At 55.3% G+C, this 26,197-nt stretch overlaps 2 protein-coding genes and 1 long non-coding RNA gene across 4 annotated transcripts in view; 2 read left to right on the plus strand and 1 right to left on the minus strand.

The window, feature by feature from the left end:
• Spi1 (Spi-1 proto-oncogene) lies at window positions 1-17,556 on the plus strand. The gene is made up of 5 exons (XM_047518940.1): window positions 1-251; window positions 3,342-3,438; window positions 15,397-15,584; window positions 16,351-16,513; window positions 16,890-17,556. The coding sequence occupies exons 1-5, from the start codon at window positions 207-209 to the stop codon at window positions 17,207-17,209; spliced, it is 813 nt and encodes a 270-aa protein (XP_047374896.1). The 5' UTR covers window positions 1-206; the 3' UTR covers window positions 17,210-17,556.
• Window positions 2,693-20,279, minus strand: LOC124960243 (uncharacterized). Its single transcript, XR_007104048.1, has 3 exons — window positions 20,145-20,279; window positions 9,425-9,550; window positions 2,693-5,815 (listed from the first exon to the last, which is right to left on the minus strand). It is a non-coding gene; the product is annotated as an uncharacterized LOC124960243 (long non-coding RNA).
• Mybpc3 (myosin binding protein C3) overlaps window positions 19,564-26,197 on the plus strand; it is a 17,921-nt gene continuing 11,287 nt past the window's right edge. The window contains exons 1-12 of one of the 2 annotated variants that reach the window (XM_047518930.1): window positions 19,564-19,688; window positions 20,745-21,011; window positions 21,524-21,631; window positions 21,712-21,819; window positions 21,902-22,050; window positions 22,711-22,828; window positions 23,324-23,372; window positions 23,521-23,550; window positions 23,701-23,754; window positions 24,137-24,139; window positions 24,454-24,471; window positions 24,667-24,830. In XM_047518930.1, coding sequence (XP_047374886.1) covers window positions 19,664-19,688; window positions 20,745-21,011; window positions 21,524-21,631; window positions 21,712-21,819; window positions 21,902-22,050; window positions 22,711-22,828; window positions 23,324-23,372; window positions 23,521-23,550; window positions 23,701-23,754; window positions 24,137-24,139; window positions 24,454-24,471; window positions 24,667-24,830 — 1,093 coding nt within the window. In that variant the 5' untranslated portion in view covers window positions 19,564-19,663. Of the gene's footprint in view, window positions 19,689-20,744; window positions 21,012-21,287; window positions 21,426-21,523; window positions 21,632-21,711; window positions 21,820-21,901; window positions 22,051-22,710; window positions 22,829-23,323; window positions 23,373-23,520; window positions 23,551-23,700; window positions 23,755-24,136; window positions 24,140-24,453; window positions 24,472-24,666; window positions 24,831-26,197 lie in introns of those variants that run through there. The other variant, XM_047518931.1, reaches the window with a different exon arrangement.

A 26,197-nucleotide genomic window follows, 5' to 3' on the forward strand; every position in this document is an offset into this window, starting at 1 on the left:
AGGCCCTTCGATAAAATCAGGAACTTGCGCTGGCCCTGCAATGTCGAGGGAGGGGGCTCACCCAGGGCTTCTGTAGCTCAGGGGGCAGGCCTGAGCCCTGCGTCCGCCCTACGACCATCCAGTCCCCCGACGGGGCACCCCGTCCTGAGGGGCCCGCGCTGGCCCCCACCGAGGCAGGGGATCTGACAGGCTCGGAGCTCGGCTGGATGTTACAGGCGTGCAAAATGGAAGGGTTCCCCCTCGTCCCCCCTGTGAGTACCGGGACTCCCCCACTAGCCCAGCCGGGGCCCTCGGAAACCTGCCCGCCAGCCCACTCGCGCCCTCCGGCTCGCTATCAGTGGGACAGGTTTCCTCCTGGAGCTCCTGGCCTGAGACCCAGTGAGGGGCCACTGGCTTCCTGGAGCATGCCTGGCGGGCTGAGGGCTGGGCCCTCGGTGGGGCTGTGATCAGTGGGGCCCGAACAGTTATTTATAGACAAGGCTTGGGTGGCAGGCCGTAGCTCCAGGGCAGGGTACCGGCTGATGATGGCGAGGGTGGCAGCAGAGAAGTAGAGGAGGAGACAGGGAGTCTGGCTGGGGGAGGCCAGCCCCCAGGGCAGGAAGGTAGATGGCAGGAGGCAACAGGCGGAGGTCTCAGTCTGGGGCCCAGGGGCTTCTAGAGACCAAGAATCCTGGAACTCTGGGCCCCCAATGGGTCCCTAGCGCCCAGTCTGGGGCCTGGCACAGGGGACATAGCTGTTGACCAAGAAGTCTGGGTCCTGGGCCTACAGGTCCCTGAGAGATTGGGGTGGGATCCTGGACTGGGCCAAGGACTTAGGGCTGGGCTGGACTGGGCTGGGCTGGGCAGGACGGAGTGAGACAGAGACACTGCAGTTAGGGTTGTGCCTGGGCTGGAGTTGGGAAAGGCAGGGCAGGGGCTGGGGCCGGGACCAGGGGGCACCTGAGATCGGGTCTGGGGTAGGACCTGGGTTGAGCAGCAGATTGGAGTTAGGGAGGGACAAGGACGAACACCAGGTGGGGGTGAAGATACAAGAGTCCCAGGAGACCCTGGGGAGGCCAGGCAGCGGGCAGGCAGGTCTGCGCTGCTCCCACTCCCAGTGACAGTTGTAGTCTTGGCGGTGTCAGGGTCCCTCAGAGAGGACCCTCCTCCCTTTTCCCATCCCATGTCCCATTAGGACCAGGGAGGCACAGGGCCTGGCAGGGCTTGCCCCCTGACTCAGCTTTCCCGGCTGTGGCGGTTCCCCTCCCCCTCCTCACCGCGGGCTCAGAGCCCTAGAGGCACCCAGGCCTGGGAACCCGGAGAGGCAGGCGGGGACCCGGTTCTCCCCTGACACGGGCAGCGCCAGACTGAACCCTTCCCCTCCTGGGACCAAGAAGGGGCTGGGCAGGCAAGGATGGAGGGGGTTGTCCTAGCAAGAGCCCACCCTGCCTCAAGAAAGCCCCAGGCCCAGGGGTTGACCATACTGCCTCTGACCCTTGACCTCTCAATCCTGAACTCCAGACAGAGCTGGGTAGGGAGCAAATTCTGGATTTCCACCCTAGACCTCAGCCCCTCTCTCCAGCCCCTGGGCCACTCTGAGTGTCTCCTGGGAGAGTGGACTCCCAAGGCAGCCAGGCCCCCCAAGCCAAGCCCTGAGGGTCACAGTAAGTGTTGTGCAATCCTTGGGCACACGCTGTGGGGGTGGGGACAGGCGGAGGACTGCTGGGGAGGCAACATGTCCCTGTGCCTGAGCCAGTAAGCTGGGGGTGGGGAGGACAGGAGGAGGGAGAGGAGGAGTGAGGAAGGGGAGGAGGAAGCAGGTGAAGGAAGGAAGAGCGGAAGGGAGTATCCAGTGAGGGTACCGGGGAAGGATGGAGGAGGGAGGTGGGGGATCCAGACCTTCTGTCCCTTGGCCCCCAACACCTGCCTGGGTGACTTCTGTACAAACCATGAGTATGACGGTCATCATGGTGGGCCTGGGTCTGTCTGGGACCTGGACACAGGCTGTGAGGGAGAGTTGGGGTGGGTCAGGGAGGCTGTGGCTGGAAGACCCCAATTTGCTGTTCAGGGAGCGTGTGGGTGGAATGTGGGAGGTTGTGGGTGTGACTGTAGATGGCTGGCACGCAGCGGGTGTGTGTATGTGTCAATCCATGCAACTGTGCGTGTGCCCACAGGAGTGAGTGTACAATGATGCATGGGTCGTGAGTGGGTGTAAAGATGTGTGTGGGTGCCAGGCATGATGGCGCACGCCTGTAATCCCAGCAACTCCGGAGGCTGAGGTGGGAGGATCACAAGTTCAAAGCCAGCCTCAGCAACTGTCTCAAAATAAAAAATAAAAAGGGCTGGGGATGTGGCTCAGAGGGTAAGCGCCCCTGGGTTCACTCTTTAGTAACAAACAGCAACAACAACAACAGCAAGATGAGAGTCAAGAAAGTGTTGGCCTTTACGTGCTCGGAAGGCTACAGTGGCCGTGAGAGGATGAGTTGTGAGAAAGAGTCCACACATGGGGTTGGGTGTAAGCGTGTCAGAGGGAGTATGTGTACACTTGGGGGAAATGGGTACATCTGTGTGAATGTGAGAGGCGAACATGTGAGATCACGACCCGGGACCACACAGGTGTGAGTGTGAGTGTGAATTTGAGCATGTGGGGACTTTGTTAGTTTTTCATTGCTATGACAAAATACCTGAGAAAAACAACTTATAAGGAGATTTATTTTGGCTCACAGTTTCAGTCTAGGGTGGGCGGACTCCATTGTTCTGGGCCTGTGGTGAGGCAGAGCATCCTGGGAGGAGGGTGTGGTAGGGCAAAGCTGCTCACTCCTGGCAGCTGGGAAGCAGAGAGAGCTTGGAGGAAGGGGCTGGGGGCAAGATAGAGTCCCCAAGGGCATGCCCCCAAGGACTCACTCCCTTCAATAGGCCCCACCTCCTACAGTTTCTGCCCCCTCCTCAGAGTCCAGTCAGCTATGAATCCATCAGTGGAGTAATCCACTGTGAGGTCAAAGCTCTCGTGAACTGGTCACTTCCCAAAGCCCCACCTCTGAACTGGGGACCAAGCCTCCTATGTGAAGCTTTGGGGGACATTCCAGACCCAAGCCATAACGTGTCGTGGGGGCCAGCCAAGCAGGGGTGGGGGCTGCACCCTCCCCTCTCATCCTCTTGGGATCTCTTTCCTCCAAGGTCCCTGTCACTGCCTTTAGCTCTCCCGGGGCCCCTGCCCCTTTCCCTGTGGCCTTGACCTTTTGGATTTCAAGCAGAGGAAGAGCTTGTTCAGGGAAGGTGTGTGGACCTGACACACTGGGGGTGCAAACCTGGCTGGGGGCTCCCCCTAGCCCAGGCCTTGACACCCTCCTCTCTCTCGGCAGCCGTCAGAAGACCTGGTTTCCTATGACACGGATCTATACCAACGCCAGACGCATGAATATTACCCGTACATCACCAGTGATGGAGAAAGCCACAGCGGTGAGTGCAGGCCGGTGCCCCTTCCTTGTCTGGGCGGGCACCTGGGCACCTCTGAGGGCTGGAGAGACAGAAAGAAGAAATGGCTTCTGGGCCTTTCTTGGAATTCCAAGATCAAGGTAGCTCCTGGGAGGTGCTCATCCCTGCATCCCCGCGCCCCCATCTCCGTTAAGGAGCCTCTTCCGTGTGCCAAGGTCCAAGTTTGCTTCTTACACATTCACATTTGGACTTCACCAAATGAGGACACTGACGTTTAGGGAGCTAAGTGACCTGCACAAGGCTCCCACCTGGCCAGGGGGGCCCAGGTCTATGGACCCAAGGCCAGTGGTTTCCCCTCTTCAAATTCACCCCCACCCCCCTCCTCAGTTCTCATCACTTTCTTTACCTCAAATTCCTCCGGGTGCAGCCTGCTCTCTGCTGTGCGTGCCTAGCAGTTTCTCACCTGGGGTACTTTTGACACTTTGGGCTGGACAGTTCTGTTTGGGGGCTGACCTAGGCACCAAGAGAGGCTTAGCAGCATCCTTAACCCATTCCCGCTCCTTGCCAGCTGTGCTGCCAATCATGACAACCAGAGTCTCTTCAGAGTTGCTAAATTTCTCTGGGAGGGCAAAAAACCCCTAGCTGAGACCTGCAGGTCACGGGCACCACTTGCTCAAAGGAGGCCAAGAGTCCCAATTAGGGCAGAGACCTGGGCCAAAAGATCTTTCCGTCTGACGGTCCACCCCAAGGCCCAGCATCCTTTCTGGAACAGATACATGGGAGAGGAGAAAGGCATGGGGTGCCTGGGACCTGGACAGAGGCCAAAAGAAATCTTGGTATGGTGATGTGAGTGTCCGCGAACCAAAGTCAGGTGGCTCAGTTAAGGGACTGAGTCCTCAGTGGGGGGATCTCCAGGGTGTCTGAGCCCAAGACACAGGGGTATCTGTAGCCCAGGAGGCAGAGGCACTCTGGCACCACACATGAGGAGGGCCTGGACCTGAGTGCCACACCCAGGGATGCCCGTGGCAGGTCCATGTAGGACTCTCCTATCAGGGTGCCTGGAATTCGCAGCTGGCGTCCATTAAAAGGACTCCCCCTGGAAGCTCTCCAGGTCAGGTGGAGTCCCCTCAAGGCCAGTGTTTGGAAACAGACAGACTTTCAGGCCCCAGGGCCAGAAAGGCCCCCAAATCCGGGAAATAACTTCTTTCGTTTTGTTTCTGTTTATATTTTGGTGCTGGGGATGGGACCTAGGGCCTCGCTCATGCTAGGCAAATGCTCTGAAACCGAGTTACATCACCAGGACTTTCGAAGGTTTGATTTTGAGACAGGGTCTCTTTAGGTTGCCTGGACTGACCTTGAACTTGTGATGGGACTGCCTCAGCCTCCCCCATAGCTGGGATCATAGGTATGCGCCACCTACCTCTTCTGTGCTTTTAAGCTTATTTGTGTAATTACATTAGAAACACATCTTGGTAGAAAATCCAGACAATGTAGAGAGTCTCCCTCACCAGCTCTATCCCCAGCTTCTCCTTCCAGGGGTGTGAGTGACCCCAACACCACACACACCCACCGTTCTACCAGTGGTTCCAGGACCTATGCTGCACCACCCGGAGCTGGAGGAGGGCGCCCCCTGGTGGCTCAGCTCCTGCAGGCTCTGCAGGCCGGCCTCCTTCCTCCCCCAGGGTTGCTTTCTCCTTTTCCGACTGGCTTTCAATTCACTTGCTTTGGGGCACTTCCTTTGGGTCTTGCATGGCCTCAGTTTTCCTTCCTGGAGTATGAGGCAGGTGCTGCCCCGCTATCTAAAAACCAGCTAGGCCTTGGGCTGGGCCCATGGAGTGAGCATTTCAGAGAAAGGGCTTAGATCTGGGGAATGACTCATGATGGGATGCCTCAGCAACCTGCTTTAGGCATGAACCCCAATTCTTCCAGAGATTCCCCCAGAGTCCTCAGGTGTCCAGACCTGCCCACCCCCCAACCCCTGTCTCCATTGCCAGTCTGGGCATCTGTGCTGTACCTTCCTAATACCTGTTGGAAGGTACTGTCTGAAGACTCAAGAATGGAGACACTCCCACATCCTTCCACTCATTCCTGTCTGTCCTCTGTGTCCAGATTTTTAGATAGTGACACTTTTGGAGAGGCTTGGGAGTGGACCTGGGTTCAGTCCTGGATCCATTTACTCATCAGCTGTGTAGCTTGGGACAAGTAACATCGCCTCTCTGAGCCCTTTCTTCATGTAGAAAACCGAGAGCATGAGGATACTTCACAGAGTTGTGATGATTCAACATAGTGACGCACATGATCTGTAAGGTCAGGTGCTGTGCTGAGAACCAGGCCCAGTGAACTCCACAGCTTCCTTAGCTTCACTATATTCCCAAGGCAGGAGGGCTGCAGCAGCTGGGGACTGGAGAAGTGCAGAAGACTCATCCTCCCTGACCTGAGTGACAGCTGACTAGCCAGCCCCCCTCCACCCACCCGCCTCCATCCACCCCTCCGCACCCCCAGGCATCCATCCTTTCCAGTCACTTAGCACAGATGGCCCCTCCTGCATCATTAAGCCATCTAAGAGCCCCTGCTCAGTGTGATGAGCAAACCAGACAAGCCCTGCTCTCCTGGAGCTTAGAGTCCAGGAAGGGGAGGGTCAGTTAACGCACATGTCAGTCAGTGAGAGGCAGAGTGACATAGCAGAGTGTGCAGGGACACCCTCGTGTGCATGGTCAGGGAAGCTGGGGTAGGTGGCGCTGAGTTAGAATCTGAGTGCAGAGAGGGAACGCTGCGTGGGAAGGGGGGTGTCCTAGGCAGAGGGAGCCGCAAGAGCAAAACCAGAGACCCTGACTGAGGCCCCAGTGGCTGCTGAGCACCAGTGGTGGAGATAAATGAAGCCACAGGGGTCAGCGTAGGGCAGCCACACAGGCTTAAAGGACTTGGAGGGAGAGTGGGTTTTATTTCACGAAGAGTTTTTGTTTAGGGGTTTTCTGGTGTCGTTTTGTTTTGCTGTGTTGGGGATAGAACCCAGAGCCTCAGGCACACTGGGCGAGGTGCCAGCACGAGTTTGGAGAGGGTTTTTTTGTTTTTTGTTTTTGTTTTTGTTTTTGGTACTGTGAATTTAATCCAGGAGCACTTAAGCACTGAGCCACATCCCCAGTCCTTTTTATTTTTTATTTTGAGACAGGATCTCGCTAAGTTGATTAGGGCCTAACTTGGCAATCCTCCTGTCTCGGCCCCTGAGTTGCTGTGATTATAGGCATGTGCCACTGTGCCCAGCTTTTGGAGAGTTTTGAGGAGGGAAATGACATAATCTGAAGTGTGTGTGTGTAATATTTAAATACATTTTAAATCTTTAATGTTTAATTATTACAAAATACTCATTGCTAATACTTAAGAACTACTCCAGTATTCCATGAGAAACATTTCCCTCTTTTCTGTCCCACTCCCTCTTATGAGCACCTTAGACTCTATCAATGCGGACTTTTATTCTACTCTTATTCTCTCTGTGTGGATATATACCTACACACATGCAGATTCTGTTCATTCAAAAATGGAATTACTGTATCATGCTGTTCTGCAATTTGCTATTTTTCACCAAAGCGTGTTGTAGACATTCCTCCGTGACTTAAAATCGTGTGTCAGAGAGGGAAGCAGTTTTACTAATGGAAAGAAGGATTTCTGTTGCAGCACTATATAAATGTGCAAGTGAAGATGCGCAATAGAGACTTAGAACATTATTCACTCACAGACATTTGCTGAGGACTTCTGGAGGTGAAGCAGAGAGGGATCTGCTTGGTCTTTCGGTTTGGGATATTCCCTATTCACTTGAGCTGGGAAAGAGGAGACCCTGCCTCTAGCCATTCACGACACACCTGTGCTCACACCTTTCCTGAAGCAGTTTCCAGGTAGCTATTGTTAACTGGTATTTGAAATTTTCATTACCATGACACAGGGACATTGAGCTAGCCTTCCGGTGTCCTCTGATTACCTGTGCTATCTCCACCGTCTATTTCCGAGGGGCAGTGTCACAGGAGAGCAGAGCCCTGATTCTGGAACCAGACGCTGGGATTCATCCCCCACTCCCCATGGCTGTCTGGTGTGACCCTGGGCAAGATCATCAACCTCTCTGTGCCTTCACTTCCTACTAACAGCCACTTCACCAAATTCTTGTCAGGACTGAGTGGCAAAATACATGTAAGATGCCCAGAATGGGCCTGGCAAATAGTGAATTTCTCTAAGGAGTTGTTATCTCACCATTATAGTTTCCAAGGGAAGGTGTGTGGGAGGCAAGTTTTTTGGTTGTTGTTGCTTTTTTGTAGTTGTCAATGGACCTTTATTTTATTTATTTATTTATATGTGGTGCTGAGGATTGAACCCAGGGCCTCACACGTGCCAGGCAAGTGCTCTACCACTGAGCCACAACCCCAGCCCTTGTTGTTGCTTTTGATTCTTTTCTTTGGTACTGGGGATTGAACCCAGGGGTGCTTTACCACTGAGCTACATCCCCAGCCCTTATTATTTTTTTCTTTTCAGACAGGATCTCACTTAATTGCTTAAGGCTTCACTAAATTGTTGAATCTGGCCTCAAACTTGCGAGCCTCTTGTTTCAACCTCCCTAGTTACTGGGCCTACTGGTGCGTGCCACTGTGCCCAGCAAGGGAGGCAAGGTTTTATTGTTGCTTTATTGCTGTGTTGTGCTGGGTTTTACCTCCTCCTGCCTTCTAGCTAGTCTATGTTATCACTTGAATAATAGTTTGACCGTGTTAGAACTCCAGGTTGAAAATCGTTTTTTCCTTAGAAATCTGAAAACGTTTCCTTGTTGTCTTCTGGTTACTAGAGTTTTCCTTGTGATGACAGATGCCATTCCACATTCTCTTTTTTGAAAATAACCCAATTTTTGTTTTCATTTGCTTATTTTTTCTGTTTGTTTCGTCTCTGGAAGTTCTTAGTATTATCTTCCAGTGCCTAGTTGTTCTACCAAATAAACTTTTTAAAAAGTCTGTCTGGGGCTGGGGAGATAGCTCAGTTGGTACAGTGCTTGCCTTGCAAGCATGAGGCCCTGGGTTCAAGCCCTAGCACTGCAAAAAAAAAAAAAAAGTCTGTCTGGCCAGGCACGGTGGCACACGCCTGTAATCCCAGCAGCTGGGGAGGCTGAGGCAGGGGGATCTCAAGTTCAAAGCCAGCCTCAGCAACTTAGCGAGGCCCTAAGTAACTCAGTGAGACCCTGTCTCTAAGTAAAATACAAAATAGGGCTGGGGATGTGACTCAGTGGTCAAGTGCCCCTGAGTTCAATCCCCACTACCAAAAAAAAAAAAAAAAAAGGCTGGCTGATAAAAGGTGGAAAGAAGGCAAGGATAGGAGCTGGGAGAGAGGGCGCTTTGGAATCTGCTGGAATGATCCTGGTAAGAGTGACAGTGCCTTGCACAAGAGGAGTGGCAGTGGAGGCAGAAAAGAGTGGACAGGTTCAGGATGGATGTTGAAGCAGGGATGTAGGATTTGCTATTTTTTAAAAAATTCTTTTTAATTTTGGTAAAATATACATTAAACATAAAATTTACCATCTTAACTTTTTTTTACCTCAGTACTGCAGATTGAACCCAGGGATGCTCTACCACTGAGCTACATCCCCAGCCTTTGTTATTTTTTAATTTTGAGACCCGGTCTGGCTAAATTGCTGAAGCTGGCCTCGAGTTTGTGATCCTCCCGTCTCAACCTCCCAAATAGCTGGGGTTACAGGCGTACACCACCATGTGTGACCATCTTAACTATTTATAAAGGTGCAGTTGGGTGGTATAAAAAAATCAGGTCACACTGTCACATGACCATTGCCACCATGCATGTCCACAATTCTTTGCACCTTGCAAAACTGAAACTCTGAACCCATTAAACTGTGGCTCCTCATCCCCCTCACCCTCTAGCCCACGGCAACCCTTACTCTATGTCCTCCATGAATGGTACTGTAGGTGTCTCATACGAATGGAATCATACAATGATTGTCCTCTCATTACTGGCTCATCTCACTTACATGAAGTCCTCAAGGTGCAGCCATGTTGCTACACGTGTCAGAACGTCCCCCTGGATGCAAGACACCACATTTTGCTTCTTCATTCATCTGTCCGCAGAGACTTGGGTTGCTTCCAACTCTGGGCCACTGTGAACAATGCAGCACCCTATGAATATGAGTGTAAGGATATCTCTTCAAGATTCTAATTTAAATTCTTTTGGATGTATACTAGACATGGAATTGCTGGGTCTGTGATAATTTTATTTTTCATTTTTTGAGGAACTCCCATACTAATTTCCATGGTGGCTGTACCATGTTTACATTCCCGCCATTGGTGCACAAAGATTCTAATTTTTTCATATCTTCACCAACACTTGTCATTTTCTGTTGGTTTGTTTTTCGTAGTAGTCATCCTAATGGATGTGACTGAATTTACTACTTGTGATGTGAAAGAAAGAGAGTTCCAAAGTACAACTTTTACTCTCCATAAATTTATCCAACCACCCATCCACCCATCCATCCACCCACCCATCCACCCAACCACCCATCCATCTATCCATTCACCCATCCACCCATCCATCCATCCACCCATCCATCCATCCATCCAACCATCCACCCATCCACCCATCCATCCATCCATCCATCCACCCATCCACTCATCCACCTATCCATCCACCATCCACCCATCCATCCATCCATCCATCCACCCACCCACCCATTCACCTATCCATCCACCTATCCATCCACCCATCCATTCATCCACCCACCCACCCATCCATCTATCCATCCACCCATCCAGATCTCTGCATACTCTTCATACCACAAATCATTTACCACCCATCAATTTATTCACACACCCATCTGATCATGCACTCATCCTCCTTCACAGCTGTCCTTCCCTCCATCTACCCAACCTTCCGTCCATCTTGCACTGACTTCTCTATCTAATAAATATACATATTGTCTTTTATATGCCAGGCACATTGCTGGATGCTGAAGGACACAGGTCCTACTGGATTCATTGTTATAAGAGGGGAAGTGATTAAAACTAATAATTCGGACACAAGGTAGAGAGTAGCAAGTGCTATGAGACCTGTAGCTCTCAGGGCCTCGTTTTCCACATCTAAACAATTTTCAGGAATGGCTGGACTCCAGTCACCAATGTCCAATGGTCTGTGGTTTCCTGAGAAGGGTTTTTCCCCCCTTGTCTCCTTTTGATTCCTCATCTTTCTTCTCTGTTTTGATTGTACTTTTGCTCTCCTGGGCAGAGCCCTGGGTTTGAGGCTGAGCTTTCTGTTCTGGGTCAACTGAATAGGTCAACTGAATGACTCTGATAACTGATAAGGTCAACTGAATGACTCTTAAGGCTGAATTTTTGTGTGGAGTTGTTTTGAATCTCACTTTATTTTTGTCCTGGTGACAACTGAGTAAGAATAGGAATGTATAGATAGGACTTTGGCCCCAGACTGAGAGCTAGTTTAATGGGAGATCAAGATGAATGAGTTATTTCTGGCTGGATAGATGGTGATGGGTGATTGATGGGTAGATGATGGATGAATGGATAAATGATGAATGACAGATGGATAGAAAATGGATGGTGGATGATGGGTAAGGTAATGATGGACGGATGGATAAGAGCAGTCAGCTGCCGGGCATGATGGCGCACGCCTGTAATCCCAGTGCCTCAGGAGGCTGAGGCAGGAGGATTGCAAGTTCAAAGCCAGCACCAGAAACTTGGTGAGACCCTAAGCAACTTAGCGAGACCCTGCCTCAAAATAAAACATAAAAAGGGCTGGGGATGTGGCTTGGTGGTTAAGCACCCCTGGTTCAATCCCTGGTACAGGGGTGGGGAGGAAGCAGTCAGCTGGGTCTCTCGGACCATCCTAGTTTCACTTAAAGCTTTCGTTAATTGTCACCACAGGTCTGAAAGCTTTCATTAATAGTCTCCCTCCTCAGAGGTGATGCAGTATAGGGTGGGAGCTCAGTTCCTGAAGTTACATGCAAGTCGGTTTGGATCCTGACTCGGCCAGTGACTGCCATAGACAAAGGACTTAACTTATTTGAGTCCTAGTCCCCAAACCTACAAAAGGAAGATCATTCTATAGTGGCCACCTCCTCAGGGTTGGGTGAGGATTAAATGGGATCATGTGGATTAGCTACTTAGCAGTGTCAGGCACATTTAAACACACACACACACACACACACACACACACACACACAGGCACACATTGATCAGCTTTTCCTGATCAATGTAATCAGACATTGAGGACTACTATGTGCTGAGGCCTAAGAGGCTACAGAAGGGAGAGAGGTCTCTAGATATGCAAGTGACATTATATTCTTTTGAGAGCTGAGTTATGCTAAGGGGATGTATGGGTGACCTCTGGGCAGATGGCCTGGGTAATCTAGTGAAGGGACAAAAAGGATAAAGCAATGCCAACCTGAAGGGTGTCCAGGGTGCTTGCTGGCCTCTCTCCAAGGTCCACATGGGGAACGTCACTGCCTGGCAGACAGCATCTATTACACAACCCCCTGAGCACCGAACCAAGGGCAAAGGCCAAGTTTCTGTTGGGACTTTTGAAAACTTCATGCCCCAGGGAGTCTTTCTTGCAGCCTTCAGGGGCCCCCAGGGTGGGATTCCAGAGTTTGCGTGAGCAAAAACTTCCTTGGGAGCCTATCAAATGCAGATTCCCAGCCCCCTCTCCAGGCTTCTCACACAGGGGCCTCTGGGGGGCCCAAAGCGCAGACCTTCCTGTCCTCAGTGACTGACAAAGGCAGGAGGGACTGCCAGCCTCAGGCTGGGACCTGGAGATGGGGGGGGGTTGAACTGGGGTGGGTGGGGAGGGAGGAGGCAGTGAGGGGCCCCTTCCTCACGCCTGGAGCCCTGGGGCACTCCGTGTGCCCCCCACCCTGCAGCTGGAGTGGGTTTGGGATGAGGGCTGGGCAGGCAGGAACCAAGAGGCATTTTAAAAGAATCTGGCACTTTTACTTGGACGGGAAGGCAAAAACGGCAAGGGAAGTGGGACTGAAGGGCCATCTACAGCTGAGGAGGAGCTAGGACCTGCTCGCCAAGAGCCCAGGTGGGCTTGCCTCAATGCAAGGAGAAAGTACAATCTACGTTTGTCTGTCTGGTTTTCTTTCTGGTACTGGGGACTGTGCTAACCCTCTATGCCATGTCCCCAGTCCTTTTTCATTTTATTTTTCAATTTTGAGACAGGGTCCTTTTAAGTGTCTGAGGCTGACCTCAAACTTGTAATCTTCCTGCTTCGGTCTCCTAAATTGCTGGAATTACAGGTGGGAGCCACCAAGTCTGTTTTTCCTTTCTGGTTTAGATAACTCTGTAGAAAAGTCAGCGTTATTCAGAGACCAGGATTCATTCATTCATTCGCTCGGCTTCTCAGGACATGTTTGTTGTATGTCTGCTGTGACTAGACACTGGGAACCCAGAGGCGGACAAAATCAGCCCTTGCCGATGCTGGTGCTCCAACTGCAGGCTCTGGGAAAAAGTGACAGGTCCCTCAAAGCTATTTCTCTGGGGCACTGACTAAGATGGCAGGCAGCAGGGAGAAGAGGAAGTAAACATTTTAAAGGTGGCTGCTGAACCAGGCGCCGGAGGCTTTCCAGGCTGAGGCAGGAGGATGGCAGTTTCAAAGCCAGTCTCAACAATTTAGTGAGCCTATAAGCAACCTAGTGAGACTCTGTCTCAAAATAAAAAATAAAAAGGGGATGTGGCTCAGTGTTTAAATGCCTTTGGGTTCAATCACTGGTAGAAAAAAATAAATAAATAAAAATGGCTACTGAATTGGGCGTGGTGGCGCACACCTGTCATCCCAGCAACTTGAGAGGCAGAGACAGGAGGTTCTCAAGTTTGAGGCCAGATTCAACAACTTAGTGAGGCCCTAAGCAATTTAGTGAGATCCTGTCTGAAAAGAAAATATAATAAGGGCTGGGTATGTAGTTCAGTGGTGAAGTGCCCTTGGGTTCAATCCTCAGTACCAAACAAACGAACAAACACCCCCCAAAAAATGACTGCAGCAAACCAGGTGTGGTGGCGCACACCTGTAATACCACTGCTGAGGCAGGAGGATTACAGGTTCTAGGCCAGCCTTAGGAATTTACTGAGACCCTGAGGCTGGAGGTGTGGCTCAGTGGTGGAGCATCCCTGGGCACAGTCCCCAGTCCCCAGTACTGCAGATTTGAGTGATAATGCAGGCTCTTGGGGGGTGTGGGGGAAGGGTCTTGGAGTCTCCTGGGCTATCCAGACTCATCTTGAACACCTGGGTTCAAGGGACCCTCCTGCCCCTGCCTCCCAAATGCTGGGACTACTGGGGTGCACCGCCACCCCTGGCTCTGATGCTGGCTCTTCAGAATAAAATGTCAACAGGATGATGCGGACAGTGGTTGATGCTGGTTGAGTCTTACTTTGTGGCGGGTTCTATCCTGGGTACTTCGTAGGCATTAACCCCAGGCATAGTAAGGATTCGAATCCAGCTCTGCCTGGAATCGTGTGCTTTCTCTTTTCCAGCCTCCTAGAGGCAGGGCTGGGCTTCCTGGATTGTGGGCTCACACAATTTCACATACTGATAGAACCTCAGTAACTATCCGGTTGCATCTCTGACTTTTAGTGGGAAATCAGATTCAGGGGGAGAAGCCACCTCTTAGCAGGATTAGAAGGCAAGTCCTCAGATATTTGGTCCAGAGCTAAAAAATACATTCTACTTCTTTTCCTTTTTTTCTTTTTGTGGATACTGGATACCTGGGGATTGAATAACTGAAGCCATATCCCCAGCCCTTTTCATTTTTTATTTTGAGAGAGGATCTCCCTAAATTGCTGAGGCTGGCCTTGAATTTGCAGTCCTCCTGCCTCAGCCTCCTGGGTTGCTGGGGTTACAGGCATGTGCTGCTGTGCCTGGCATTGCACTTGATTTCTTAGAGATTTGTGGGTATGAGTTCCTGCAACAGAGGAAGAGGAAGAGGAAGGCAGGCAGACGACAGACATTTGTGTATACCTGCACATGCATGAGTGCCTGTGTGTGCACACACGCACACACACGACTGTTGGTGGATGTCCCAAAGACACTGCCCTGGACTGGCTTCTCGTGTACTCCCTCTCTGTGCCCATGAGCAAATCCATCTCGTCTCTACACCATACTTTCTTCTGGACTCAAACACTGCCCAGGAAGTCCCTCAGACGTGGGCAGTTTTTGTTCCTGGAAAAGGTGCCCAGAGAAACCATGCTGAAGACCTTCCCGAGTCCCAGGACAGGGCTGCTGGGACCTGTGGTTGTTCCCCAGACCCCAGGCAGCACGGGGACTTCCCAGGGACGCCCACGGAGCTGCCACCTCCCTGGAACACAGTGCCGCTCTCAGGTCATGCCTTCAAGGAGGCAGCACCAAGAGGCTGGACAAGCTCTGGTAGTGTGGGGAAGGTCAGCCCTGCGACTTGGCTGTCACACCTTGGCCATGTGACAAGGCCACGTGTGTGACTAGGGAAGCCAGGGACCTCGGAAACAGGGAGGTCTAAGATGGGGGACGGGAATCAGAAGGCCAGAGGCTCGGAGTTTTTACAAATGAGGACTCATTTATACCCTCCCCAGAACAACTGTCCTCATTTTACAGGTGAGTCACCTGAGGCCAGAGAGGCCAGGCCTGCACCTGAGTTCTCAGGGCAAGTCAATGGCAGAGCCAGGAGTCAGACTTGTGGCATCAGAAGACTGCGTCCCGGTGACTGGACAGGAGGCAGGATGAAATGGGTGCTGAGCACAGGGCCTTTGCTTCAGGCCTGGGTTCTGGCTCTGCCACAGATGTGGCCTTTGACCTCGGGCCTGTCGCAGGGCCTCCCTGAGCCTCGGAGTCCTCTGTAGTAGGAGAGATGAGCACCGCAGAGCTTCTGCAGCCTGGAGGTGGAATGAGCCCCACGTGGCCCGGCATTGCTGTTTCTGTTGTAGCACTGTCCCGCACCCTGGGCTCACCCAATGGCCTGTCCCTCCACAGACCATTACTGGGACTTCCACCCGCCCCACGTGCACAGTGAGTTCGAGAGCTTCCCTGAGAACCACTTCACTGAACTGCAGAGTGTGCAGCCCCCTCAGCTGCAGCAGCTCTACCGCCACATGGAGCTGGAGCAGATGCACGTCCTCGACACCCCCATGGCGCCGCCCCACACCAGCCTCGGCCACCAGGTGCGTGCTGCTGGCTGTCCCGTCCTCGGGACCACACCAGGAGCTTCACGGGAAGCTGACACAGGCTCTTACTCAATGTGGCTTCCTGCCCCACAGCACCAAGAGCGGCCGGAGCCCCAACAGCTGCCACTGCCCCCTGACTGACCTTGTGACCCCACACCCCTATCTCCTTTCTCTGGGGATGGACAGACCCCAGAAGACCCCCAAACACCTGCCCACTCCATGTCCTGGGGCCTCACGAACTGTAACCCCTGGCCCCTCATATATCCAAGTCACTGAACATGGACCTCTACTGGGCCCTTCCACACCACTGACCCCCGTACTGACCCCTCTCTGTCCCAGGGACCCTAACCCCAGTGACCTTTGTTGACCTCTGCCACCCCTTCCCTTGCTTGCCTCTCACTTATTAAACTCCATTTGCTCCTGTAGCCAGGTCACTGCCCCTTCGCGCTCCCCTTCTCTCCCAAGGCCACCGCCATGCCAGACAGCACCTTTGAGTGTATGAGAGTAAGGTGCCCTTTCCCAGGGACCTGCCCTGAACCAGGGCCCAGATGGGAAGGACAGTGGGCTGGATGTCAGCAATCCCTGGTCACCATGACCTGTGCCCTGTATGTGGTGGCCTCCACCGGCCTCCAGTTTCTCAGCCTTCTCCCTAATCTTCCTGCCCCTGATGCCACCTGTTCCACAGCACTCCCTCTTCTCACTACAGCAGCCCTGAGCCCTGACTGTCCCTTCCTGACCTCAACCCCTTTCCCCACCTTTCCAGGTCCCCTACCTGCCCCGGATGTGCCTCCCATACCCATCCCTGTCCCCACATCAGCCCAGCTCGGATGAGGAGGAGGGTGAGCGGCAGAGCCCCCCACTGGAGGTTTCTGATGGGGAGGCGGATGGCCTGGAGCCGGGGCCTGGCCTTCTGCACGGGGAAACAGGTAAGCCCCAGGCCCAGGCCCTGACCCAGCTGGGCCCAGTTCTCTGTCCCCTCCTGGCCCTGGCTGTCTGTGCCCCTTCTACACCCCAGCCAAGGCTGATCAACCCAGTGGATAGCTGTGTGTGTCTGTGTGTGTGTGTGAGATCGTTCTGCAGGGGTCTCCGGGCTTCTCTGAGCGCGGGTCTTGTGAGCGTAACAGGTATCTGCAGTGTGCGAAGGTGTGCAAGTCTGTGCTGTGTACATGCGTGTGCCCGTGTGCACCTGACAGCTGGCGGAGCTGTTCCCCTGTGGACCTTCTGCCACCCTGTCCCTCGGTGGGGCGGTCGGTCCCTGGGGGGGTCCCTGTGACCTCCACCCCACGAGCCTCTCTCCCACAGGCAGTAAGAAGAAGATTCGCCTGTACCAGTTCCTGCTCGACCTGCTCCGCAGCGGCGACATGAAGGACAGCATCTGGTGGGTGGACAAGGACAAGGGCACCTTCCAGTTCTCGTCCAAGCACAAGGAGGCGCTGGCGCACCGCTGGGGCATCCAGAAGGGCAACCGCAAGAAGATGACCTACCAGAAGATGGCGCGCGCGCTGCGCAACTACGGCAAGACGGGCGAGGTGAAGAAGGTCAAGAAGAAGCTCACCTACCAGTTCAGCGGCGAGGTGCTGGGCCGCGGCGGCCTGGCCGAGCGCCGCCACCCGCCGCACTGAGGCGGCCGCAGGGCCCGCCCAGGCCCCCCGCGGGCCACAGCATTAACCCCTCGCCGGCCCGGACACGGGGCACGTCCGGGGCCAGGGCAGGACTGCGGCGGCCACCCCTGCCTCGCCTTCCCTCCAGCCCGCCCGCGCCCCGCTTGCACCAGTGTGCACCCCAGGGAGCCCAGCCCGAGGTGCCCGCGAGCCGCCCGGCGTCGCCCCCGTCCGGCCTCGGCCTGGACCCGAGGCCGGGCGCCTCCCGGGGGACTCCCCTGTCTGTGTAGATCGATGCTCCTGCCAAGCATCGCCCTCTCCCACCGCCCTCACCCTTTAGGAAGGAAGTAAAATTCTTGTCAACCACACTCTCGCAGCTACGGAGTCTCTTTCAGAATGCTGTGCCCCTCATCCGCCCCGCTCCCCCGTGGGCAGGGACCTGGCTCTTTCCCTCGGTTGTCCACTGGATATTGACCCAGGGCTGGACCCTGGGGACGCAGAGACAGTGACACGCGCCTGAGCCCTGGAACAAGACCTCCTCTGTTATTAGCAGAGTGCATCATATTAAAAGGCCTCTGCACCTGAGAGGGTGTCTGAAGCCTCCATGAGGCTTGAATTCACCATCTTCTGAGTTAAAGATGATGCAGTAATGATGCTGAGGATGAGGATGACAAAAAACAAAACTGGATTTTCTGGTCATTTAGTACAACCCTGAGATGAGGACTCTGATATCATCCCAGTCTATAGTCTAATGGGACACTAGGGCTCAGAGAGGTGGAATAATTTGCCCAGGGTCTCACAAGCCGGTTGTGGCCAGGCTGGATCCACTCCAGGTCTGCTCCACCATGGCACCGTGAGGTAGGAAGCTTTGCTTAATCTGGAAACAGATGCTCTCCACTTGCGGAGGAGCAGAGTTTAAGCCCCATTCTCCAAAGATTCCAGCCCTGCAAGATCTTGGGCAGGTGATTCAAGTCCCCTCTCCTGGAGCCCTTTATCCCGAACACTTTTTTTGGCTGACTCCCACCCACACAGCAAGGGACAACAGACAGGGATGAGCAAGGAGCCTGGAAGAACCTTGCTTTAGAGGGTTAGTGGCTGTAGACAGTCTGGGAGTGAAGAAACTTCTGGAAGCTATCTGCACATCTCAGGAAACCCAGCTCCTAGGACCCACAGCAAGAAGCATTAGCTTAGGGCTAAAAACCTGGAAGGCTGGAGGCTCATCATGGCCCAGCTATGATGCTCCCTAGCTTGACTACAGAGCTTCAAGAGAAGGCAAGGGGCAGGGTGTAACTCAGCCACAGTTGCCTAGCATCCAGGGGGCCCTGGGCCCTGGGTTCATCCCAGCCTGGCAAAAATGGTGTTCAGTGTCTTCTTTTAAAGAAGGCTCAGATGCAGATGATATGGTTTAAAAATGGAAGAAAATAATGGATTTTGATATTTAAAGGAAGTTTTTATCATCTGGAAAATGCTTGTATATAGGATTCCTCTTCTGACAGTGGGAGATATTGATCTGTCCTGACACTGGATCTTGCTTGGACCAGGGTCCCAGGTAATTTGCTTCTTTCTGAGGCAACCCTGATGTTATGGGGACAGGTGTCCAGTCGCAGCATGCAAGAGGTCACAGAGGAACAAGGGAGGTCAGGAGGAGGGGATTCAAAACATTCTGGCATTAACCATTGCTTAATCTTGGTGATGTCGGCAAGAGCTGGCTGCTCTGTCTTCTACTCGGGAATAGAGATTCACCCATATGCTCTCACCTGCAGGCACCCCCAGCCCTTCCCCTTGAGTGACATCAGCCTTCCGATATTTGCTCCTCCCCACCTGGCCTTGGGCTAAGTCTATCCAGGATCCACAGTAGCTCCGTGCCCCATAATGTGGACCAAATCCTAAGAGCAAATATCCATCAGCATGTTCTGCATGCCGGGCAGCGCTTAGCGTTTTCATTTGTAAACCCGCTTCCCACGGTAACAGTCCCGAACGTGGTGCTGCTCTTCCCAGCCCCCCTTTAGAGATGGGCAACCCCAGGTGCTGTGGAATTAATAGCAGTGCAGGTCTCAGGGCAGCCCAGGGCCTGTGGCACCACCATGGACCGCAAACATGCCCTCGATCCATTCATTCGCCTGGGGTTACAGGCCCAGCGCATGCCCACTGCAGAGTTTGCTGTCAGATGGACATGCAGACAGGGCTTGGGGTACCCCTGAGGCTCAACAAAGGCTGGAGGGCAGAAGCCATCGTATTGCACAGAGGGAGGAAGGAAGGGACAGAAGCCAACCGGGGAAGATGTAGCCCTACCTTCTCCCCAGAGGGACCTCAGTTCCCTGGAATTTGTCTATATTTAGCAGGTGACTGGACAGGAGGCAGATAAGCAGAGCTGGGGAGGGGGGAGGTCCCCATATATAGTGGAAAGGGCAGGACCCCGCTCAGTTCCCCTTGAGTGGCCTGTGCTGCTTCGTGCTGGGTGTGACCTCTCTCAAGATGCCTGAACCAGGGAAGAAGCCAGGTAGTCCCAGCCATGGGGTTGGGTCTGAATATGGGGGCAGGGGTCTTACAGGTGCGGAGCTGGGATGGGGATGGTTTTTGAGGGGCTCAGTGATCCCAGGATGGGAGGGGGCAGTCCTCTCCTGTCTGTTTTTATTCTCAGTTTCTTTATCACATGCCTCTGGTGAGACTGAGGGTTAATCCCGAATCAGGGGCTCCGGGATGGGAGAGGGTGAGGCAGGAAGTGCCCAGGGCCGTCGCCCCATTCTCGGGTCCCTCCCTGCCTCTATCCCCACTTCTGCAGTAAGGGTCAGTGCCAGCAGGAGCCCAAGTTTAAGCAGGACTTGAGCCAGTCCCACTGCATGCGGTTGGACCCTGCCTACCCTCTCTGGGCCTTGATTTCTCCATGGATGCCAGGAGGGATTGGGCTGGTTCCTTGCAGCGGTGACTTATCTGCCTGTACCCTTGGGGTGCTCACCAGGCATGACCTCCAGGCGCACCTCCAGGCTGAGGGTGATGCCGCCCCTCTTCTTCAGGAGAAAACATTCGAGAGGACCCCACATCCAGGGCAAGGGCAGAGAAGATCACAGCCCATGGTCCTGGACCTGGGCTGTGTCCTTGCCAAGGTTGTCCGAGGCAAGGATCCAGGCCCCCCAACTCCCTGCCCCTCCCAGGCCAGCTTTATCTCAGTTGCTGATTCTCAGCCTGAGGCCCTTGAAGGACAAATTTAGCCACATTCCAAGTAGGCAGAGTACTGGCCCCCTGCCAAGGGCCCCTGTTGGTGGGGGTTGGGTTCACTATTGTCCCCAGGCAGGGAGGGTGGGGGATCCAGGGAGCACAGTCTTGTGTGGAGGTTAGGACCACAGTCCTGGCTCTTTTGCCTATTGGCTGTGTGATAGTAGACAAATCACTTACCTTCTCTGGGCCTCAGTGTCCTCATCTGAGAAATACATGTAACTGCACCTAACTCATATTAAACGAGGGGTACGTGGACAGTACACATCACAGTATTTAGTAAGAGTAGCTGTGGGGTGCCCAGGTGGCCAGGGTCCCCTGAAGCCTCCATCGGGCCTTTCAGTCTCTGCCTTCAGCAAAAAGCCACGGTCAGTGGAAGTGGCCGCGGGCAGCCCTGCGGTGTTCGAGGCGGAGACAGAGCGGGCAGGAGTGAAGGTGCGCTGGCAGCGGGAGGGCAGTGACATCAGCGCCAGTGACAAGTACAGCCTGGTGGCCGAGGGCAGGCGGCACAGGCTGACGGTGCAGGACGCGGGTCCTGCCGACCAGGGCTGCTACGCCGTCATCGCAGGCTCCTCTAAAGTCAAGTTTGACCTCAAGGTCACAGAGGCAGGTACGGTGGTGGCCCCCCTGGGAGCAGGAGGTGTGCCTGCTTGGCCTTGGCCGCCCCTGCGGGAGTGTCCTCTCCCCCTGCCCGCTCCAGACCTCTCCACGCCCCAGCGCCTCCTGGGTCCCTTCCAGCCACTGTGGACCTCTGTGGAGCCGCCTGGCCGGGGCCCACACACAGATGGCCACTTGGCAGGCCCCGTGCTGGCAGGGAAGCCGGGAGGTGGGCGTGGAGGAGCCCAGCCCAGCCTGGGGGAGGAGAGCAGGGTGGACCTGAGGGCCGTGCTGGGCAGACCCGGGTCTGCGAGGTGCAGGAAAGGCGAGATGCGGGCTGGCTCCCGGGATCGGGCTGTGCCACCTCTGGGAGAGGCACCGGGGACGGGAGGACGTGGCCCGGAGGGACCTGGACTCCGTCCACAGAGTGAGATGCCTCACAGGCGGGGGACTCCCGGGCTGCTGCCAGGAGAGATGGGGGCTCCCTGTTAAGAGCCAGGCCCTGACCCCACCCCACCCCTCCAGAGAAGGCAGAGCCCCAGCCAGCCCCTGCCCAGGCCCCTGCTGAGGCCCCAGCGGCCCCGGGAGAAGCCCTGGCTACTGAGCTGGAAGGAAGCACCCCAAGTCCAGAAGGTGAAAGGGTCGGATGGGGATGGACAGGGCCAGTGGGAAAGGGGGTGTCCTGGGGCAAGTCTCAAGGCCTCTGCTCACAGGGTCCAGCTCAGCAGCCCCCGGTGGGCCTGCCCCTGGGGGCCCTGAAGCCCCTGATGACCCTATTGGTCTCTTTGTGACGCGGCCACAGGATGGCGAGGTGACCATGGGTGAGTGGGGGCTGCTCTGCCCTGGGCTGGGGTGGAGGGAGGCAGCAGGCCCCCAGGCCCAGCGAGTGACCCTCTCCTGCAGGGGGCAGCATCACCTTCTTGGCCCGAGTGGCTGGGGCCAGCCTCCTGAAGCCGCCCACAGTCAAGTGGTTCAAGGGCAAGTGGGTGGACCTGAGCAGCAAGGTGGGCCAGCACCTGCAGCTGCATGACAGCTACGACCGGGCCAGCAAGGTGGGAGCGCCGCCTGCAGGGAGCCGGGGATGGGGACGCTGGGCAGGGGCATGGGCAGCCCTGGAGCACAGGGAGGGCTGTGGGCCAGGGGCACACAGGGAGCGTGTCGAGGCTGGAGAGGGGCTGTGGGGGACTTAGGGGGTCCAGGAACTCAGGAAGGCTAGGGATTCCTGGGAACCCTGGGGCACCAGCTTGTGAGCCTGTCCAGCCCTTGGGCGGACGGGTGTCAGGGATTGGCCAGAATCATCCCTCATTACCCAAAGAAGCCAAAGCTTGAGAGGCAAAGTCACTTCCCCAAGGTCACGCAGCAGGCCTAGAACCTTACGCTCCCTTGTGCTCTGACTCCGAGCTTCTGCTTCTTTCAGTTTTACACAGTCCTGCACTGACAAAGAAGCCTCTAGCAGGGCAGGACCAACATGTCCAGCTGTGCAGGCTGTGCACTGCCCCAAACAGCCTTATGTCAAGTGGTTACCGTTTGCCTTGGAGCCATCTCATGGCTCTTGAGAGGTGGACGCTTTTCTAATTTATACAGAGCTCCACATGGGTTAGCTAACCCTTGAGGCATGAGAAGGTTGGCTGGCATTTGCTACTTCCAGTGTCCTTTAGGGGTGAAGGACAACATCTCCTGGCCCCAGGCTCCTGTGACACCCTTCCCCGCAGGTCTACCTCTTTGAGTTGCACATCACTGATGCCCAGGCCAGCTCCGCTGGTGGCTACCGTTGTGAGGTGTCCACCAAGGACAAATTTGACAGCTGCAACTTCAACCTCACTGTGCATGGTGAGGGATGCCTGGCGTCTGTCTTGGGCGTGTGGTCCCCGTGGGTTCTGGCCCCTGTATCTGCCTCCATTCCCCAACACGGAGGAGGACGCCTGGTCCTTGCCAGACACTCAGGGCTGACCACACCAGACACCAGGGCTGACCACACCCCAGTGCTTCTTGCTCAGTGTGAAAGAGCCCCACAGAGTCCTGAAGTCCCCTGGGGTGGGCTCTGCTTTAGTCCCTGGTTCTTGGTGCAGAGCCGTCCAAGTGTTGTGGGGAGGTGAAGGTGAACTGAGAGCGGGGAGTGGGGTCTCCCCTTGGGGGTTGGGAAACACAAATGCCCCATCCCTCATAACTTGACCCTGTGGAAGGCTGAGAAAGTGGGGTCTTGGGAGAGATGCCCACCCTCAAGGGGTCATGGGTGGGCAGATCTGTGGACACTCAGGCCCAGAGCAGGCTTCTCCAGTGGCCCCCTCTGAAGCTCCCTCTCCTCTCTCTCCTTTGTGGACCCAGAGGCCATTGGCCCTGGAGACCTGGACCTCCGATCAGCTTTCCGCCGCACGTGAGTGGCCATCTCTCCTAAGGGCCTGGGGAGGCTGGTGATGGAGGCTGAGGCCCGTGGAGTCAGGGTTGGGGGTGAGGTGGGATGCAGTCCCGGGAGGTGGGGCGGTGAGCTCCCAGCAGATGAGGATACTGTTCAATCCCCACAGGAGCCTGGCTGGAGGAGGTCGGCGAACCAGGTACCCCTTCCCCAGCCCCCACCGGCCTGGTATAAGATCCTGGGAGTCTGAGATGGGCAGGGAGCCCCCTCTGGTCAGCCTTTCTTCCTCCCATCATGCCCCAGCCCCTCCCAGTCCCCTTCTGTGAAGCCTCACAGGATCTCTCCACAGTGACAGCCATGAGGACGCTGGGACTCTGGACTTCAGCTCCCTGCTGAAGAAGAGGTGAGGCCCTGGGAATCATCTCTGGTGCAGGTAGTGGGGCCCAGTTTCAAATCCCAGCACTGTGGTTTTCTAGCTGTGTGGTGCTGAGAAAGTCACTGTACCTCTCTGAGCTAGTTACCATGTCTATCGAGAGGATTATTCCACTATAGGAAAGCAATTAAAGGCTGTGCAGACATGTGAACAGCCATCCTCAGTGTCCGTCACAGCATCCCACACTCAGCTCACTGAAGTAGACTCTTAGGACCCAGGACAGGCTGAGAGAGGTCCCTGAGGAGGCAGGAATCGTCCTGCCAGCCTGGCCCAGCTGACTATGCTCTCTCTCTGTCCTCTCCCTCCCTCTCCTCCGACTCCTCCATTTGTGGCTGGTGCTGCCGTGGCCCAGAGAGTAAGGAACAGGATCTGGGTGCTTGGGGGCAGCAGGGTGCTGGCGGGAGGTGAGCTGACCCTTTTGGGATGGGTACCGTCCCAGCCAGGGTTTGGGGAGAGACTCAGCCCAGGGTGAGTCTGAGCCTCAGGTTGCTCCTGATGCCCCTGGGCACTGCCACTGGGGGCTGCCGGGTCCCTCCAGTGCATCACTGGTACCCCATAAATGTTGGGGAGCAAGTGTGGGAAACAGGGAGGAGGTAAAGGCCCGGTTCTTGGTGGGGAGGTGCCCAGACCTCTAATGTGTCCACCCCCCTTCTGCCCCACCTGGAGCAGCAGTTTCCGGACCCCGCGGTGAGTTCCCAGCAAAGCCCAGCCCCTCATCTCCCCTCTTTACTCAGATCCCCTCCCCAGCTTCGGTCCCCAGACACCCCGTTGGCCCCCAGGCCCGGCCCAGGCCCCGCCCCAGGGAAGGGGAGGGGGAGGGCTGCAGTCTGGCCCAGGCCACCGGGGGTGCCCGGACCTGTCAGCATGGCCTGCGGGACACAGGGACCCCAAGCTGGAGGCACCAGCCGAGGAGGACGTGTGGGAGATCCTGCGGCAGGCACCTCCCTCGGAGTACGAGCGCATCGCCTTCCAGCACGGCGTGACCGACCTGCGCGGCATGCTCAAGAGGCTCAAGGGCATGAAGCGCGACGAGAAGAAGAGCACGGGTTAGCCTTGGCCCGGTGGGAGCGGAGGGGCGGGACAGCCCCCCCCACCACACAGAGGGAAGGAGCCTGGCTCAGGCCAGAGCACACGCGGGGGTGGGGGGTGGGGGGTGGGGGGGTGGGGGGGGTGTTATGCCCAGGTTAGCCCCTTCCCAGACAGAAAAGGAGAGGAGCCAAGGTTAGCTCAGAGACACGCACAAGTCAGCTCTCCTGACCATGCAAAAACTAGGCAACCCTTCTTTCTCTGCTCCTCTCTGAAAAGCTGCTTATCTCTCCCCACACTGGAAAGATGAGAGAAGGGCCCCGGCAGCCCAGAGAGCTGGACCTGGCTCGACCTCTTCACAGGCAGACAAAGCAGGAGGGCATGGGTTAGCCCATCTTCCTTCCAGGCAGGTCAAAGAAGGAGGGCCCAGGCTAGCCCTTCCCCAGCATCAGGTTGACAAAGGCTGGTGTGAGTGGGACAGTAACAGCTGGGCCTGCCTGCTCAACACTATGTCCTCAGAGTCTAACACGGTGCCCGTCCAGCACACAGTGAGTCCACTCTGTAAGGACCTGTCAGCTTCCAGGCAGGGGCATGGACAATGAGCTCCTCCTGGGGAAGGGCAGAAGGGCTGGTTCATCCCTCCCCGTCCACCTGCCCAGAGTCCCTGAGCCACTGCCTCCCAGGCTCGGCTGCATGGATGGGGGCCTGACCCTGACCTGCAAGGTGGCCCCCATTTAAATCAGGAATCTCTTGACGACAGACCTCTGAATTTCTGGCCAAGGCCTGCAGGAGACTGAGGATGAGCAGAAGGGGCAGAGGAAGTCCCTGGGGACAGACACATCTTGTAGAGGGAGTAGTAATAACAATGCTTCAAAGAGCTAATAACCTAATAAGCCAGCTGCCAAGTGATTTACATAATGGTCTCATTCAATCCCCCCAAAACCAGAATCTAGGGACCATTATTATGTCCATTTTATCAATGAGGAAACTGAGGCCCAGAGAGGTTAGTTAAGGAGCCAGCTCAAGACTGCAGAACACCTGGCAGGTCTCTGCTTCTGAACGGCTAACTCCAGGCCCAGCCAGAGTGTCTGACGGCTCTGGATCCTTCTCTGCGCAACAGGTGGCGCTTGGTCCCTGGCAGTGCTGGTTTTACACACGACTGCAAGAGGAGGCTCACTGTGGGACAGGCCTGGGCTCCAGACCCAGCTCTGCCACATACCAGTGGGGCCAGTGGCCTTGGGCCAATCATCCCTGAGTCCTGTGTCCCCTTTGAGCACAGGGCATAGGACATTGGCCTTGAGAGCTGAGCTGGAGAGCGCTGGGTGGGGTGTACCTGGGTAGGAGTAGGTTGCTGTTAAAACAGAGGCAAGAGGAAGAGGAGGCCCAT

Source organism: Sciurus carolinensis, chromosome 11 (assembly GCF_902686445.1).
Source record: "Sciurus carolinensis chromosome 11, mSciCar1.2, whole genome shotgun sequence".
In the NCBI taxonomy this organism is placed as follows: Eukaryota; Metazoa; Chordata; class Mammalia; order Rodentia; family Sciuridae; genus Sciurus; species Sciurus carolinensis.

Coding starts and splice junctions, on each gene's coding strand:
- Spi1 (XM_047518940.1), top strand. CDS start 207: ATGTTACAGGCGTGCAAAATGGAAGGGTTCCCCCTCGTCCCCCCT. Junction 3,439..15,396: donor TGATGGAGAAAGCCACAGCG/GTGAGTGCAGGC, acceptor GTCCCTCCACAG/ACCATTACTGGGACTTCCAC. Junction 16,514..16,889: donor CCTTCTGCACGGGGAAACAG/GTAAGCCCCAGG, acceptor TCTCTCCCACAG/GCAGTAAGAAGAAGATTCGC.